Source organism: Oxyura jamaicensis, chromosome 2 (assembly GCF_011077185.1).
Source record: "Oxyura jamaicensis isolate SHBP4307 breed ruddy duck chromosome 2, BPBGC_Ojam_1.0, whole genome shotgun sequence".
Classification (NCBI taxonomy): Eukaryota; Metazoa; Chordata; class Aves; order Anseriformes; family Anatidae; genus Oxyura; species Oxyura jamaicensis.
Genome location: NC_048894.1, coordinates 17,650,947 through 17,669,302, shown reverse-complemented (window position 1 = coordinate 17,669,302; position 18,356 = coordinate 17,650,947). Strand labels below are relative to the sequence as shown.

At 36.9% G+C, this 18,356-nt stretch overlaps 1 protein-coding gene across 2 annotated transcripts in view; it reads left to right on the top strand.

The window, feature by feature from the left end:
- Positions 1 to 2,923: 2,923 nt before the first annotated feature.
- MYO3A (myosin IIIA) overlaps positions 2,924 to 18,356 on the top strand; it is a 113,989-nt gene continuing 98,556 nt past the window's right edge. The window contains exons 1-4 of one of the 2 annotated variants that reach the window (XM_035319449.1): positions 2,993 to 3,069; positions 3,693 to 3,759; positions 5,392 to 5,574; positions 10,357 to 10,491. In XM_035319449.1, coding sequence (XP_035175340.1) covers positions 5,407 to 5,574; positions 10,357 to 10,491 — 303 coding nt within the window. In that variant the 5' untranslated portion in view covers positions 2,993 to 3,069; positions 3,693 to 3,759; positions 5,392 to 5,406. The other variant, XM_035319448.1, reaches the window with a different exon arrangement.

The window sequence follows — 18,356 nt, the reverse complement described above, 5'->3', positions numbered from 1 at the left end:
CAATTGTTCAGTTCTGAAAAAACACGGGATTGTATAGAGCAGAAAGTAGTAAGCAAACTGATGTACAATCAAAGAGAACAATGCGGGTAGATACGTGGATAGTACAAAACTTGGGTAATAATGCAAAAAATTGTGAATGTGAAGGTCTTTATTTTCAAAATTAAGTTAGTGTTAAGTGTACTCGGTTTTAGACAAATGAAGTTTAAAAAAAAAAAAACATCACATTGAGCTTAGATTTGTATTGCTTTTATCATTAGCAAAATTGTAAGCCAAGTATCCTTCTGAATTAAGTGGAGAAGGTATTGGGCTTTCAGGAGCAAAATGTACTCTTTGAATGTTGGATGAGATAGTAGGCTGTGTGAGTGGCTCGTTACAGCTAGGTTTATACCTAGCTGCTAGGTTTATACCTGAGCTGCAATCTATGCTCATGGTTGAACAATCAAATTCCTTGGACATTTATCCAGAAAATATTAGGTGTTGGTTTGGTGAATGGCGTATGTCAGCTTCATATACTTTGATCACCTGAGGAATACCATGCAGCAACCATTAACTTTCTTATTAAAAATGTATTGTCAGTGTAGGCATAAACTCATGAACCAAGAGAAAAAGTTGTGGGATTTTATTGTACTATTGCATCAAGTATTCAAGGCCTTACTGTGTGCGGTGCTCAGTACCAGACCACAGACTTTATAAAGTAAATATCAAACTAATGCATCAGGTGGAGAAAAGGTGAAGTGGGAAAATTTGTTTTCTTTGATATAACAAGCCTTAGCAGCCTGTACATGAAAGCTGCCTGGCATTTCTTTTCTCTCTCTCTCTGTGTGTGTGTTGTTGTTTTGTTTTTTTAAATATTTTTTCTAGCATTTGATAGGCAAGAGAGTTTTATTTCAGGTTCAGAAGGAGTGCTGTGAAGACTGAAAGTATCACCTCCACGTGGGGAAACAGACCCAATGGGCAACATAAGCTAGTGTTGTTTCCTCCTGACATCTACATCCTGCGACAAATGTGAATCTGTTTGGCAGATTACAGGGTAGGGTCACCATATGTGCAGGAGCTGTCTGGTCAAACACATGCAGTGCTTGCAATGGGAGAGGGGGAGTGATGTGGACAAATAAAATGAGAGATCAAAGACCACTTCAGTAGCTGTGTTTTCAACTGAATCTGTGAGGTTGCGGTTCTAATTTTCAAGACCATTAAACAGAAGAGTTTGGTGGCCTGGAGACAAGATGCTGGTGGGAACCTTAAGGTTGGCTTCATTTTAGTCACAAATGAATAGGTATCTACTTTGTTAATCATCTGGGCTTCCTTTATGGAGAAGGATGAGAAGAGGTGCCCCACTTGTTTTATCAGCTCCTTATTGAGCAAATCGATATGCTTTCATCTAAGTGAGATTGGAGGTCCAGTCAGAAACTGCTTGGGAATGGAGGAAAGAAGTTGCAAACTTTTATGGTCTTAAACGGTGACAAACTTTTGAGTGCTGAAATACAGATATATATATATATATATATAATAGTAAAAATATTGGGCTGAGTTGTAGCATTCTTTATGAAATTCAGGCACTGTTGTGCTTGCAGCTCAAATTGCAGAAGCAAATACTATTGCTTATTCCCACTTGACACCATCATCTGTAATGCTCTGTGGCCTTGACCATAAAGCCCTCAGTAGTGTAATTGGTAAGTGTCTCAAGTTTCAGGTGTGATGAATGTGCTTCGCTGAATTGCCATTGCAGCAATCTGATGGCCTACAGGAGATACACTACGTTCATCATGAGGCTGCCACTTCCCCTTCCCTCTTCAAACTAGCTAGGTATTGAAAATGATGGAGAATTCAGTGATCTGTATGCATCGATACTGAGTGGGGCATTTCGGGATCTCTCTAGCATGTTGTTTGAGGTCTGTTGCATAGAGTGTGTATGTTTGATATCACTTACAAAGGTAAAAATCATATGAAGCTGGCTTATCTGAAAACAAATCTCTCCCAGCTTATTGTTACAACAGTGATCAGATCACGGACGCCACATCCTACCGTTATCAAAACAAACAAAAAACCCGCAAGCAATCAAAAAAATAAATTGCTGCCTTGTCCAGGAATTCCCCAAACTATTGTTTTTCTTTCTGAAAGCCCTAAATTTAGTAATTTTTTGAGCACATCAGAGGTATTTTAAAGAGTTTTTATAGAGGTTTGAGGGTACGTTCCTAGCTCAGAAGTTTGAATCAAGCCATAAGCTGTTTTTTAAAGAAAAATTTTAATAGTGAGGGGTATGATAAATTACCCAGTTATTGGAGCATCCAGATGTATTCCAGAGACAGTCCTATTTATTGCTGAAATATGAGGTTATATCATTATCAGCTGTCTCAGCTTCACTGAGATGCAATAAAACATTGTTCATAGCTCAGAACAGAACACTTGAAATCATTCGGTTTAATATATTTCTAATAACAGAAGTGGAAGCTAAACAATTTATCTGCAGAGGCTTGTTCTTAAACATGGTGGACGTGAGGAAATATGTTCAATATAACTTACTCAAGTCACGATTTTGAAGCTGCAAATCAAAAGACAAAGGATTAGAGTAAATAATTCTTTCAGGAATAGTAGCTTTAAATTCTTGAGCTAAGTATGGCAGTTATTGAATGTGTTATTGGTAAGTATGTGGTGACTTAAGACGAGAAAAAGTGTAACTGGTCTGGTTTGCAGGGGGAAAAGTAAGTATGTGACTGTTTCTAGCACTGATTTTTGGTAGCCAATAACACCTGCAGGACCATGTTTCCTCAGTCCTTCACAGTTCTCCTTGTACTAGTCTCTGCAGACAAATAAGCAAGTGATACAGGGAGTCAATTAATTTCAGCTGCATTCTGTTAACCTGTAGGAAATGAATGAAATCTGAGAAGCTGGCTGAAGCTGCCATTTTTGATGTGTGTTTCTTAGAATATGCTCTTTGCTGTGAAACCCCTGGATGGCAGGGTGGTCCTTTGATTAAGGATGTAGGTTGAGCTTCAGGGTATCAGAGTTCTCTGTGTGGCTCTGTAATAGGCTACATATTGGAGTCTTTGAATCCCTCCTTCGTCTTTGGTACTTGTTTTTGAAAGGAAATAAATTATTTTTCCTTATATAACTTCTGCACATCTCCTGTAAGTTGCTTGGGTCAGGGATGCTTGCTGCATGTTCTTGCAATGTGAAGCATAGCAGGACCTAGATTTTTATGGAAGGCTATTTATTCTGTCAAAAATATATTGGAGTACGTCTACATACAAAATGATTTGGGCGTCTTGGTTCTTATGGAGGTGCCCATGGATTGCTCTCCACCTTTTTTTCTAGGAAATCATCCATTATGTGTTGAGTATTCAGTAAAACTTGAAGCAAACAGTTGACTTCTGGTCTAAAAACTTAGGCTCAGACAGAAATTTCATCATTGTCATGTCTCCCAAAACAAAAGTTTGGGATTATGAATCCAATCTCACTGCCATCCTCCAAAGAAATTCTTCTCAATTTGCTAATTGAAATTAATAATGGTCACAATTAAGAGCTAAGTATAAAGCATTTGCATATACCTATAAAGTGGTCTTTTATTTTTTCTTTGTTTCTAAGAAAATACAAACATTATGGTTTTATTTGAGCACTGTTCTGTAGGCAAAAGAAAAAAATAATCCTTGACCAAAATGTTATAAATTGTTTGTGTTCACTTTCTGGAAAAGAGGAGGCTTTGCCTGGAAACAGCAAAGCTCTCAAGGCATGGATAAATAGGAGGCACGAGGTGGAAAGGTTATGCAGTGGAAGAGACTGCAGTCAATCTCTTGACTGGGTTGTGCTTATAGGAATCCAAGCGGGAGAGGTGGACAGGAGGAAAGAGGAAATTTTGAATCTGTAATAGGAGTTGCGGAGTTGTGTATTAGCTCTCCATCTCTTGATCTTCTGTTATTGCTTTGATCTTAACTTGGTTTTGTGTTAAGGGAGATCATGTTATGACAGGAAAAACTGGGTCATTTTGCTCCTACAGGCGTTGAAGTCAAGGTCGCAGTGCTCAGTGGGCAACATTTAAAAATAAGGGAAAAAAAAAAAAAAAAGGAGAAGAAAAGAAGAAAACCCTATCTTCTCAGTGATGAGTGAGTTAATCAACCAAGAGCAGAGCAGTGGGAAGCATTCTGAACCTCAAGTTTCCCAGGAGAGCTAGAAAACTTGTCTGAATACATGCGACGTGCCAATGTGCATATTGGATAATTTAAAGAGCTGATACAACATATGTTTGTGTAGCAGTCCATTTCAGCTGCTTCTAGGGGGTGTACATACTGCATTTATAGCGTGGTTATATGAGTAAGCAGGTGAGTAAAGAAAGTATGGTGAGTATGCTGGAAGCCAAAAATGAAGCTGAAATTGAAGGTATTCTGTACGTTATCAGAAAAGTGCAGTATAATACTATTTCTGTAACTGGCATATCATGATATAAATTGCTTCGTGTATGGATGTATGCTGTTGAAAATGAAAAATCCAAAAATAATTAAATTGATATAATACTCTTAAAACAGGCTACAAAACTTAAAAAATGAGTGTATGAAGATGACTCTCCAAAGCTCGCTCACTTGTTGTGCCCTTACTCAGTAAGGGTTTGAGGCTGCCGTCTTATCTGCCCCTTTCATTTTTCAGTCTTGGCTCTGCAATTGGGAATACAATAACATAATTTTTAATACCCCTCTACCAGGTTTTTGCCTGTTCTTAAAAAACAGTAAAGGTGGGAGTTTCTGGTTTGTTTGTGTCTTGTTTTTTAACACCGTAGATGCTGGATAGTTGGAATAAAAGCATATGCTAGTGACTTGTATCCATCACTGACCAGGGCATAGGTGGGGGTTTCCTTTACAGTATGTAAAATAGGTGCATTAATGAATGTACACCAGTAAACACGTTTTCCATGACTGAATGCGAGTACTTGCTTGTCAGAAGACCAGAATATTGTAAAAAGATCTACCACTTCAATCTGTTTGATTAAGTTCTATATAAAAATTCAAATGCTAAGAGTAGGATTCCTCTGGATTTCATATAACAGTAATCTCTGAGCTTGACTCCCATTGCCCTGCCCCTTAAAAATAAAAAAATAAAAAATCCCAGAGTTGTGCTTTAGTTTCATTATGGGAACGCTTCTACTGACTTTGTTCAAGCCAGAAATTAAGGGAAATTCAAATGATCATTTGTACTAATTTGATGCTGTGTTGACCATGTTAAGTACCTATATTAACTGCAAACTTTCTGGTTTGTTATGCTTTCAGTGCATGTACGCTACATGGAGAAAAAAAATAATTCTAGTGTTAGAGATTGGAATATGTATTTCTTTTCATATTTGTAGGAAACCAGTTGTGAATAATCATTTTTTAACTGAATGCTAAAATTTTTAATGTTTTCTAGGAGCCATCATTTGAGATGCTTCCGTTGACTGGGAAAACAATCATATTTGATAGCTTTCCCGACCCTTCAGATACCTGGGAAATAATTGAGACTATTGGCAAAGGAACTTATGGAAAAGTTTTCAAGGTATTAAATAAGAAAAATGGCAGCAAAGCAGCAGTCAAAATCTTGGATCCTGTTCATGTAAGCTACTTAAATTACTTGTGTTTGTACTTATTTAATTGTAACTGAATTTATTATGTAGTATTGTTTCTTCTTCTTTCAGTCTCAATAGGTCATTTACATCAGAATTGATAACTCCAACCTGCTAAGTGAAATATATTTTCTAGCTATCACTGCATTTTTTCTGTATGATGAGGGATCTTGGAAGTGGTTGTGTATGGTAGAAGTCAGGAATAGACCTAAACTCTAATACTTCTTTTGGTTCCGCCTTGCTTATCTTTTAATTTCAACTATAGACCTGCTTATTTTCCTTTTAAATACCAGAGTCCTAGCTCCTTATATTCTTATTGTTGTTCCTTTTCCTTTTTTGACATGCTAGCTAGTAAAGAAGCTATATATTTTTAAGTGTCTTAGACGTCTTCAAGCATCTATTTTGAGTATGTGTTTTTAGCCAAGTTAAGTGCTATGAGTGACACTTTAAAAATAAAACAACATACTTTCTTTTTGTTATTATTGGTTCTGCATTTTCAGAATGTGCCAAAACACTTAGAGATCCATCTTTTCAAATGGAAAATACAAAGGCAGTAACTCTTACACACAGATCACCAGGTGATGAGGATGTGGAATTATGTAGTAGAGGGTTTTTGTACTCAATAACTGTCATTTGTTGGGAAGCAGATTAATGCTCAAAGAATAAGGAAGAATGTTAGTCTGGTTCATAAGGTGAACTCCATTGACCTCAGTGATGGCTACATGTGGCATGAGATCATTCTTGAGAACAGTAACCTGCTAAACACAGACAAGGAGCTGTTCCTTTTTTGAAGTGGCCCCCTTGAGCTCACGTTTTGCACTTTTAGCACGGTGTTACAATTTCTGTTGGGCTCGTAGGTCTCGCGTAGCAGATGCTGCTGTGTGTGAACACAAGCTATGGACTGCATAGCAGCAAGGACACTGTAGTGGCAAGAGAAAGTGTTTCCAGTCCCATCCACAGTCTGGCTCTGTGACCCTGCTACATCATATGCTTCGACGTGGGGCATGTGATTCCAATGCACAACTCTCTGGGCAGCTGGAGAAAAGCACGCTGTGTTGTGTGAAACACTGTGTGTCACACCATGTCTCATTATGTTCCTGTGGCCTTCATGTCCACAAAATGTGAAACCATACTGTCTTGCATTATGTTGGATGTGTTTCCTGTTAATCTGCTTTTCATTTCAGTATACTTTCAAAGTAACAAAAGGAGGCTAACCTCAATGCAGCATCACATACCTCTCCCAAAGTAAACATGGTTTACAGCCGAGCAATAAGACTCTTGGTGAATTCAGATGCATTGGAAACTCTGGACTCTATTGCTTTCTGTAAACGAAGTTTGCATGTTTACAATGAAAAGAGGACTTCCTTGCAGTTGGTGTTCATCTAATTCCAGTATGGCAGGAAATGTTATCTGCTTTAATCTGTTTTACAAGTGTTCAGGAATGGTGATTAACAGGTAACTGGTTCTGAAGGAATCAGGTAAAGTTTCAATGTTCTACATGCTTTAGAGGCTATAAGAAAAGGGTAGAAGATGAATACAGAGGGAGAGAAGAGGAAGTAAAGATGATGCTAAAGGAAAGAGAAACAGATTATATGGGAGATAAGGGAGTAGCATATCAAGAAGCCAGAAGAAATAAAAACAATGGATACAGATGCAATATAAGAAACAGAAGGAAGAAAAAAATATTAAGGTATAACAGATTCCCAATTTTAATGAAATAGTTGACTTAAAAGTTCCATTTTTTCTTGTTTCTTTGTAAAAACGTGCAGTTTAAAATTTTCTTCTTGGTCACTTGAGACTTTTAAACTTCTGTTCATTTCAGCTGCTGAAAACCCTGTAAGTTGTCACCCAGAACTTCCATGAACTGAGAAAGTTGAACTGGAAGCATTGAGAATTTTCTTTTTCAGCATACCCCAATATTATTCAAAAAAGGCATCTACTTATATTAAAATTCTAGTTTTGTTTTAAAACTAGATTATTCTTACGTCAAATATTCTCATGGATATTTTTTTTTTGTCTATATTAAAGGAGTTTTTTTTCAGTGTACAAACAAGCGAGCCGAGGATACTGATATGTAATGGAAAGTCAATAATTCAGTCAACATCAGAGTACAAGACTTGAATTCTTAACTGAATATATTCTCCTTTTTATTCTAAGAACACCATTCTTCTTTCCCCCCTCCTATTAACAGGAGGTCTGAAGTAGCTGCTGTATCTCCATGTTGGTAATAAAATGGCAATCCAATGTTAGAAATAGAGTGAAAGTTATAAAACCAGGCCTTTTTGTTTAAACTGAAAGTATTGTTAATGGCTGCAGAGGGAGCCATTGCAATGATGAAAAAGGTACTTTATATATTTTCTTTAAGTTTATTTTTTTCTTTAAAGATGGTTTCAGAAATGTGCAACCTATAGGAGGTGGACTGAAGAATAGAGCAGAAATATGCTTTTATATTACTTAATTCAACCTGGAAATACCGATTTAAGAAACTACATTATTGTGGGTGATATGAAATTGAAATAAGCATTTCACATTTAATCTTTTTAGAGCTTCTAGATTCTTTATGTTAAATAACATCTCAGATTTTTGAAACTGAAACAAGAAAGCGAAGGTGTTGAAATGACTATGTATGAAGATGGAATTGAGAACAAACTTAGTCTTGTCCTTAGGGCTATAAGTAAGCACCAGTGTACTTTAAGACTCTTAGCCAGGATACCTTATATCTAAGTTCACATGAAAATATTCCATCTACTGTTTCTAGAAGAGGCTCTCCCTTTAGCTATGTTTTATGCAGGTAAATATATTAAATTCAACCAAATATATCAAGTTGTCTTCCTTCATAAAATGCAAAGGAAGATATATTTTTCTAGTATGTATAGAATAAATATTCTGTTCATTTCATTCTCCCTCTTTTAATTTCTCCTCATATTGGTAAAAATTTCAAATTCTGAGTACCCCTCAGGAGACAGAAACATCTATTACATCACAGTGGGACAGTAGGTAATTCTCTTCCAATTTCCCCAAGGCATCTAGGGCTATTTTGTGCTTTGTGTGTATTTTGTTTTTGACTTTATTTCTGTCAGTTTGTCCTTTTGTTTCTACCAGATGCTCTCTTGCTCTCATTCCCTCTTATCTTTGTCTCTTTCCATTTTTGTCCTTCTGTTCCCTCCAGTACCTTGGTTGTTTCTTCCTTCCTTCTTGTTATTTTTTTTTGGCTATGTTCTGTGTTGTGCTTGTGGGAAAATTCTTTTAGAGTGAATTCCTTCTTTTTTGAAATAGAGGAAAACTGCTGCTGCTTCCTGCTCTCCCCCCCTCTCCCCCCAGATAAATAAATAAATAAAATCTCTAAAGCTCTTCCTTGTAAGAAGACTTGTTCATGTAAGCTCAATGGGAAAGTTTAACAACCCAATTCCTAAAGGTACTGGTGACAAGGGAAGTTCTTTGAGGTCAGTCAAGAAAAACAGCCCAAGGCTAACGTGAGGAACTTTACTTGGATTTAGTATTGGAGAGACCTGCATAGGAAACAGGTGTCCTCTTAGGCACAGGTGTCTTATGTTGTGAACAAAATGAGGATTGTCATTCATTAGGACTACAAAGCATCCCTTTTCTCCCCAACAGTCACTTCCATTTGGTGGTGATGAGGCAGGTGATACAGGTTTTCAGCCCCAAGTAGGTGCCTTTCATTGGTATGAAATCCATTTGTATGGATAGTGCACTTCATGGGTAGCCTTCCTCTACAAGTGATTTGTCTATTTCTTTTTTTTGTCTGCAAATAGCAGATTGTATTAAAAGCACTTTAAATTTGGTAACAGGTTTGCTGTCCGTACTTTTTCAAGATCTAAACAATGTAGGGAGAATGACTGCAGCTATTCTGCCTCTACAGGGTAGAACATGGCATGGATGGACTGAATGTTTCCTCAGGATGATGAAAGCAGTCTAAAAACATCCCTCAATGAGCTCTTTTAGTGCATAGGTGAAAGGGGTTACCTGACTTGTCCAGTGCCCACAGTTGCTAGCATCTGTATTTGGCCTGAAGGGCCTTGCACAGCTCCTGGTATACGTGATGACAATCATGTCTCAGGTCTTGCCTCCAAATGGACTTGCCTCGCTATGTAAGAAACATGAGGTCTGTTTAAAAACAAAACAACAACAAAACATACTGACCAAAATGCCACCACTCAGCTCAGTGGGTGAAGCTGGAGAAATCATGGATATCACTAATTTCTGTGATAGCAGAAAATGAGAAGAATTCACAGGTGATTTCAGAAAGTGGAATGATAAATGAGTAAGAAGGGGCTGCAGTCATACTTGTTTGCGAACAGAGTGGTAGCAAGGTATTTTCAGCTGCACCATCTCTGGATGGCGATAGCCTTAAGACTGCAGAAGTAACTGGTGACTTCCCAAGGCATCTGCATGCACTTCCCAAAACCTCATCAGTCTGCACCTATACACTTGTGGATTGCCCAGGCTTCAACTTGAAATGTTCTTTGCCCGTCCTTCTGAGAGATCCTCTGCGATACCCCATGCATTTGTTAGTTGAAATAGGCAGAAGACCAAGGAAAAAAAACACGTGAATTTCATTAAGTAAACAAAACCAAGCTTTGTAGCATTAATACTTGGATTTATTTGTTTTGTTATTTTTTTTTCTTTGCATTATTTCAAACTGGATCTGAATAGGCTGAGAACCTTTTTTTGTTTGTTTTGTTGTTTTGTTTTGGTTTTTAATTACTCTTATTATTTATTAACTGCTATGTATTTCTCATGTGTGATCCCAGGATATTGATGAAGAAATTGAAGCTGAGTACAACATTTTGAAGGCTCTCTCTGATCATCCCAATGTAGTCAAATTCTATGGCATGTACTATAAGAAAGATGTGAAAAATGGAGACCAGCTTTGGCTTGTTCTTGAGGTAAATAATTTGGAAAAAAAATCTTCAAGTCATCATTCTTACGTTGAGTATGAACACAATGAATGAGATGCAAGTTATTTGTTTGAAGTCTGTCTTTAGAGTGGTTGCATGTGAAGTGATAAATACTGTTTAGTTTTGTCAGTGTTTTGAATAAATGTTCTGCTCTTATTTCACTATTCTTGTTAGGTATTTTATATGGCTAGTACTGTGCCTTCAGAATTAGGATGTAAATGCTAATAGGACTTGATAGGATTTGCTACTTTAGGTCTTTCTTTGACAAAAAGTGTGTCATGGGAATCTTCCTTTTGTAGTATTTGTTTGAATATGACTTAGGATATAACAGGTAAAGTAACTGCTATGGTGATGTCTTCAAAAATAAATGGTAGAAATGAATTATGTTTTTTTTATGCACATAAATATACAAATAAGACTAATCAACAAGGGTAGTAGCCTGTTCTAATTGCCAAATACTGTTGAAAGCAACAGGATTTCCCCAAATGGAATGAGAGCAGGATAAGGCCTGTAATTTGTGTTTCAGTCTTTAATTTTGACTAATCTAGGAGCAAAGAACTTGATCACTACTATTTTCATAGGTTCACTATAATCTGTTCTGCAAAAACTTCCTTACTGATGTTTGATTGTTTGATAAGGTTGAGATTGAAGAATTGGTTGTGTTTTATAATGCCAGCTACATGAATGTAATCCTTCTGCCAAATATCTCAGATGTTATCTAATCCTGAAAACAAGCTCTAAAAAAATAAATTGTTAGGTTAGACCGACATCAAAATATGTCAGCCTTTTGTGCAGTGAGCATCTTTAAAAAATCTAGCTTCTGTTGTGTCTGCTGGACATTTGAGACTCCATCTGTGAAACTTCTGGCCTGTAAAGGATGGTTGCCAAACAGCCAGGATAGAACGGACTGTGAGGAAACAGTCAAGTGTTTATATTTTAACTTTTATATTTTGCATGGATTTATTTTATTGATGTGAAGAACACAAGCTACATCTGGAGTTCTATATTTACTCTTCACGTGCCACGCTGCACATGTGCAAGTGCCACTGTGGGTTGGGTGGAATAGCCTTGGATGCTTTCTGTCACTGCCCATGGAGATCCATGAGTACAAAGGACTTCAGTTGGTGTGTGTATGTGTACATATACATGAGCAGAGAACTAAATTTCCAGCAGTGACTTTGGAGAAGCAGTACTTCTAATACAAAGGTCTGCAAAAGAAACCTGTTAGGGCATAGGTTCCTCTGACACGTCACCTTCCTTTCAGCTGTATGCAGCTTTACAGTGCCATTGCAGTTTGCTTTTCACAGTAGCTATATAGTTGTCTTAAAATTTATAATAATTATTTTTTTTTTGTTTTTAACAATATGTGTATAAATTCATAAGAGCAGCAATTAGTCTTTAGCTTACAGAGACTTCTGTTTCCATTGCTTTGGAGTCTGTTTTTTTTTTTTTTTTTTTTATTTGTTGGTTTGGTTTGCATTTTTGGTTGTTTTTTGTTGTTGTTTGTTTGTTTGTTTGCTGGTTTTAGAGTATTTGACTCTACCTATGTGATGAAATATTTTTTTTCTTAGAGAGGGAAATCCTCATTTCTCAAAGGCATGTCCCACACTACGTATCAACAAGCTCATCTGGGAAGATAGTTTTCAGGTTTCTTTTTTTTTCTTAATTCTGTTTTAAACATTATTTATATGAATTGTACTGTGAAATTCTTAGACATTTCTAGTATGACAGTCATGTAAAACTATGGCTGTTGCATGTGAATGTGACAGAGTATGGCTGCTCCTGTGTGCATATTTGTTTTAATTGGATGAAGGTCCATCTAGCCTGTATCCTCTGTCTGACTGGGCTCACCTGTAGTTATCTCTGGAATACTATGGGACAAAGCAAATCATTAACAGGATTCCGTATGAAGCATGGGAGAATTCTATAAAATGCTCTCCTGACAGTTCAGCAACTGAGAGAGAGTTCAGAGATTTTTCTGAACTGGAAGTGGTGCCTCTTGTGATGGGAGGGAAGGTAACTGTAGAGAATGGTGATTGCATATGGACATACATGTCTGTATGTCCATGTCTGAAGCTCAGATAACTGACCTAACCCTTCTGCCAAGGATTAAACAGTTCTGGTATGGTTAAATGGAAATAAGGTAGTACAGCTATGTGCAAAACTGTTCTCATCATGGAGATCAGATTGATCACCATGAAATTAATCTGGAAGACTACAGTATGATTTTTGATGTACCCCATAGTTCTCTGTAGTTGTTTTATATTGCACTTGATCATGTTTGGTTTTGGGGGAGGAAAAAGTTACTAATTGGATTTGTACTAAGCAAAGGCAAGTGGCTGCTAGGTCCAGTTTTGAGGCCAAAACTGGCCAAGTAGCTAAAAAGACTGTCTACAGTGTTGTAAAGGGTTCTTGTGAGATTTTTAGTCCCAATTATCATAAAATTGTCATGTTAGTCATAAGTTAGCAAATATTCTGGATGCTGGAAAAGACCTTGGATGGGTTTATGATGAGATTATTGCTGTCTTGGTGTAAAATAGTCCACCCCACTTTTCTTCTCTGTTTTCCAGGATTAATCTATCTTTACTTGACTTGTTACCTATTGAACCTGTACTCTCAAATTCCAGGACAAGATAGCTGTACATTCAATTTTTATCTAAAATTACCATTTTTATTTGCTGCTCCCTGTAAGGTCTTTTGGTGAAGATCTCAATAGTGAGGCACTGTATTCACAATTTAGGTTGAAGATACTGTCTTCTGAATAGAAATCATTAAAACAGATGAAAATCAATAATTATTTACCTACAACTAAATGGAATTAGAATCTGACCTATTGGTTTAGGTCATCTGCAGTTTCTGTGTCTGTAGGCGCCAAAACCAGTTGCTTCAAAATGATGAGAAAGATCTGTTGCAGGGTAATCCTGGGTAAACATAATATATTTTTTCCTAATCTCCTCACTTAATAGTTGCCTAATAGCATGTATCTTTGTAGAAAATATTTTTCTAATATGAAGTGAAATTCCTAGTTTTCTGTTGAACATTTTAATTTCATTTTCTTTGTTGTATTGCTGTGTCTCTGTGCTGATGTGTGGATTACCTAAATGATCTTGTAAAGCTTCTTGAAGTTGCAGTGCTGTGAACTGGAAATACACTTCTGGGAGAATAGGAGCTATTGCTCATTAAAAAAAAAAAAAATCTGTTAAAAGAAACAATTAAGAAACAATTACTTTCTTGATGTAATAAAGTATCAAGAGAGATGTAGTCAATCTCCTACTTTGATTTAGCCTTTCAGTGTAGGTCTAATCAGTTAAAAAACTTGCATAATGATTACATGGAAAAATAAAGTTGAACAACCTTTTCTCATAACACTTCTTCTGTATTTGACCTTCTAGTAGGGTCTTTGTAGGAAAATAAAGTTACCAAATAGTGTTTAGCTTAACACATGAGGACCTAAATTTGAGACTGGTATAGAATAAGAATTAAGTAAATAATAAACTAAAAGAAAACAATGCAAGAGCTTTTTATGTGATTAGGTTACTTTATTACAAAAATAAATAAATAAATAATAAAAGCTAACTTGCTCAATTCACTGTTTTTAAGGAAACCACCTACAGGAATGAATGTTAAGTAAAAATACATCTATATGGAATAACAGTAGTTTTGACTCAGTTCAGTAATGCCTTTCGCTCTGTAGGCTGCACTTAGGCTGAACATCTGCCCCTGTGTGGATGCTGTTTGAATCACATTTAAAATAAAGAATATTGCTAGAGAGGGTTCTTGCCGGTTTTTTGTTGTTGTTGTTTTTTAAGCCTTGTCATGTGTTTCCAGAGCAGTAGGCAGAAGAAATTGGCCTATTGAGTCTGTGTTGAAAAGAAACCACTTAAGTATTATACTTGGGATGAATCAGCCAAGCAGTTTTGTGTCAGCAGGCATCAGCACGATGGCATGGCTAAGGCAGTGTGCTATAGCCCGTTTGTTTCAGCTGTGGTTGTTAATTAGGAAGGGAATAGATCTGAGGTAATTGGAAATCAGCTGGTGGAAGATGGAGCAGAGAGGCACATCATATTGGATCTTACAGGTAAAGTGTGCAGGTTAAGGGCAGGTGGGGAGAACAAGTAGCACAGTCCTTGCCTGAAACATGCTTCAAAGAACTACCAAGTAAAGACTGAAGGCTGAAAGTACAACAGCAAGGTAAATAGTAGGTATTACATAGCTTTTACTTCTGTCAGCCAAAGGCCAAGAATCACAATGCAACTTATTTTTATAGTTCATTTCCTATATAGATCGTTTAGAACTTTAAGAATCATCTCAGTCTGTCTCCAAAAGACACATAGTTATGCTTGTCATATTTGGGATATGTTTGGATTTGTAAGTCACATAAGTGATCTAGTTTGTTTTACCATTCTCAGTATCTTTTTGTGCTTAGGAAATAGGAAAAACATTCACTATTTTTATTTTTACAGTAAGAAAATAATTTTGTTTTGTTTTGAGTTAGAACAGCCTTGTAGGGAAAGACATTTGTGTGGAGCAGCTTCCCACCCAAACATGCAGTTTTTTAATATCAAAACATTTTGTAGGAACCTCTCCTGTTCTTTTTCCAGTGTGATCTTTGGCAGAGAAATCATGTGAAAGTGTAGAACAGTTTGAGCTTGGAACCTGCTTCTCTAAAGACAGTGGCTGGTTATCTTTTTCCATTTTTTCCATTCCCTCTACCTTTTAAGGTGGGGAAATAAAAGCATAAAAAATGATTGCTGGAGGTGGAGGAAATTGCCAAGAAGTCATAGAAATAAATACCTTTGACTGCGCTGAACTTCAAGAAGACTGTCAAAGCATTTTTTTTAGGTGTTTTGGTCCTCCATGTGTGTATGTGAACATTTTAAGAATATTTGCGGTGCCCTACTGAGTTAGACTAACGGTCCATGTAGCACAGCGTGAGTCTGTCCAATTTCTACAGCCCATTTCCCTCATGCTGTCCAGCAAACGGGTTGTATTAAGTGTCCCTGCCTATTCTGATTAGTGTCCATATATGCTTACACTAAACCTGATGATGTACCGTCATGCTCTGCAGTCTCCTCTTAGAGCATGCAATTTTAATTTTGTCATTATTATATAATTATTACTGTATATAATATTCCACGTTCTAGAATACACTGTTTTCAATGCTATGAAAACATCTCCAAAACAAAATATTTTTGAATTTATGGTAAGAAGTTTAGAATCCTGTTCATTTGAGAAGGAAGAATATGTTAAAATTCCCATTTGACTGCATGCTCTGTTTTCTGACCAGCTCTAATATTAAAAAGTACCTTCACAAACAATACTTGGGTAGTGCAACAGCACTTGAGGTAGTGCAGTCTGTACGGGTATCAATTACGCACATTCCAGGTTGAAATCAACCTGATTAATTTTTGTTCTCATGTAGAACCTTTTCTTGTTTCAGTGTAATCTTCGGTGGAGTAATCATGTGAAAGTGTAGAATAGCTTGTGCTTTGTAGCCTGATTCTCTAAAGTGACATTAGCCTTTTCCATTCCTTCAACCTTTTAAGGTGGGAAAATAAAAGGATTAAAGAACTAGAGAAACAAAATGATAATTTGTATCATTCTACATTGTTACAGGCCAATTGGTATACTTTTTTTGATCTTCTGTGTATTTCTTGATGTTAATTGAACCTGCTGATCAGATGCTGATAACTCAAAAGAATTACAGAAGGATTATCATGAAGGATTATTGCTATCCAGTTGGCAGCTGTATTTGCTAATTTAAAACCTGCATGAAGTAATTCAAAATTGTTACTTTGATCTTTTAAAGTTAACTTGAGGAGGAAACTTTTCAAATGTATAAATATTTAAATGATGTTTTTAAATCCATGGGACGCTTCTATTTGTGTTTCTTTCTTCTAAGGAAGAACAAAATCATTAAACCCAGTAAATAGAACTACTAAGAGTCTGAATTAAACTGAGCACAGAAAATTGTAGTGCTCCATTTCATATGGCACTCTTTTCCGAACCATAGACAAGTACAAATCCATTGTGTGGACACCATTTAATCTACACTCTAACAATTGTCTAGGTACTTCCATATGGAAAAAAGGAATAAAATGCCAGCATACCAAGCTGACTGTCTGCTGCACCAGGGTAACAGGTCCAGTGCAACTACATTGTTTCTAGTGGCTTTCCTGGCCTGAGCTAAAATCTAGCTAAAATGCTAGTAACTGTGAGAAAACCTATCTCCCAAAATGTGACTCTCAAAGGAAATCTGTATGGTAAGCAGAGAGAAGCTGGGGAGAAGCCAGACATTTTGGTGTGGTCTTAATTAGCAATGATAAGGGCAGTTGCCATTGTCTGGTAAGTCACTTACATATGCTGAGTATATAACAAGCCGAGGGCCCATAATGCAAGTCCCTGCAGATCTTTTAGAAGAATTTCCACTTGTGAATTTGCCAAGAGATGGAGAGTGCAGCACAATATGTAAAATTTCAGTTACTCTCTCCATTCCAATACTAAAAGTCAGTTTTCATTGTGGGGGGTTTACATCAAAGCTTAAAACAAGATAGAACAAATGGATTTTGAAATGGAGAACAAGGGGATAACAGAAGTCAGTTGTGATCTCAAGCATCTGCAAGCATTTGTCAGCATTGCAGCTGAGTTATTAGGGAGGATTTGAAGGATAGTGGTGTGGTTTTCTTTTTGTTTTGGCTGCTCCTTCAAAGCAGAAAAGAAAGCATGTCACATTGACAGTTAGCCAGTGATGGATACCAGTGTTGTAAAGATAGGAGTAGATGTGCTACTGCCTAAGGAAAGGTATTAGGACTGCTATGGGTCTTGACAGTAAAAACAGCTAGCTCATGTCTGGTGTAGGTGAGAAGGAGCAGCCAGCATGAGGATTTGAGGGAAGAATGCATGGTCGAAGGTGGCTAGTTAGGGGTAAGAAGTCTCCAAGACATTCAAGAAAGTGTTGCAGTAACTCCTGGATAAAACCATGAAAATGAGCAGTACACCTGCTGCTATGCGTGTGGCCTTGAGTGAATTTCTGTGCTGTTACACTTTTGTATTTGGAAGGAGGAATTTAGCAAATCAGATGCTTGCAAATGTTTGCAAAGGCTGATTGTAGTCACAGACAGAGCTCTAGCATTCATGAAATATGTATAAATTTTCCTCACAGATCCATAAATGAACAGTGACAGCATGATTTACATACGTGTCAGACTGAGAAAAATGAGAGTAATTAATGCCCAAATCTAGTGTGGCTAATAGTTCTGGATCCTTCACTGACCTACTTTACATGGAAGTCTCTCATGTTGCCTTTTAGACACCATGTTTAATTCTAATATATGGTGAAACTCACTGAAGTGTGTCCTTATTTGAAAAACAAAAAATAAAAAAAAAAAGGCAAGCAAGAAGATCTGTTTTGCTACATAGTGTCTTACGTGTGGAGTAAGGTTATGCATCTGAAGAAGTAAATCCCAGCAGGTCTAGATACTGCATTGTGTTGGGGAAGGGAGATGTTTTGTAAGTAGAGAGCTGAGGTACTGACAGTGCATAGAAATCATAGAATCACTAAGGTTGGAAAGGACCTCCTGGATCATCTGGTCTAACTGTCCCCCTACCACCAATCTTGCCCACTATATATACCATGTCCCTAAAATTCAAGGTTGCAGTGAGGTTTGCTACAGAAGAGAAGCAACCGCTATCCAAAGTAAGATCGAGGTATCGAGGTGTGTGTGTTGGCTGAAACTGCCAGAAACACAATAAGAACTTCTAGGATCAGGACAATTGTAACAATGTATTATGAAACTCAGGTCTCTTTCCTACCTCGACTTGCATGAAGAAAGGTAGAGACATATCATCCAAAT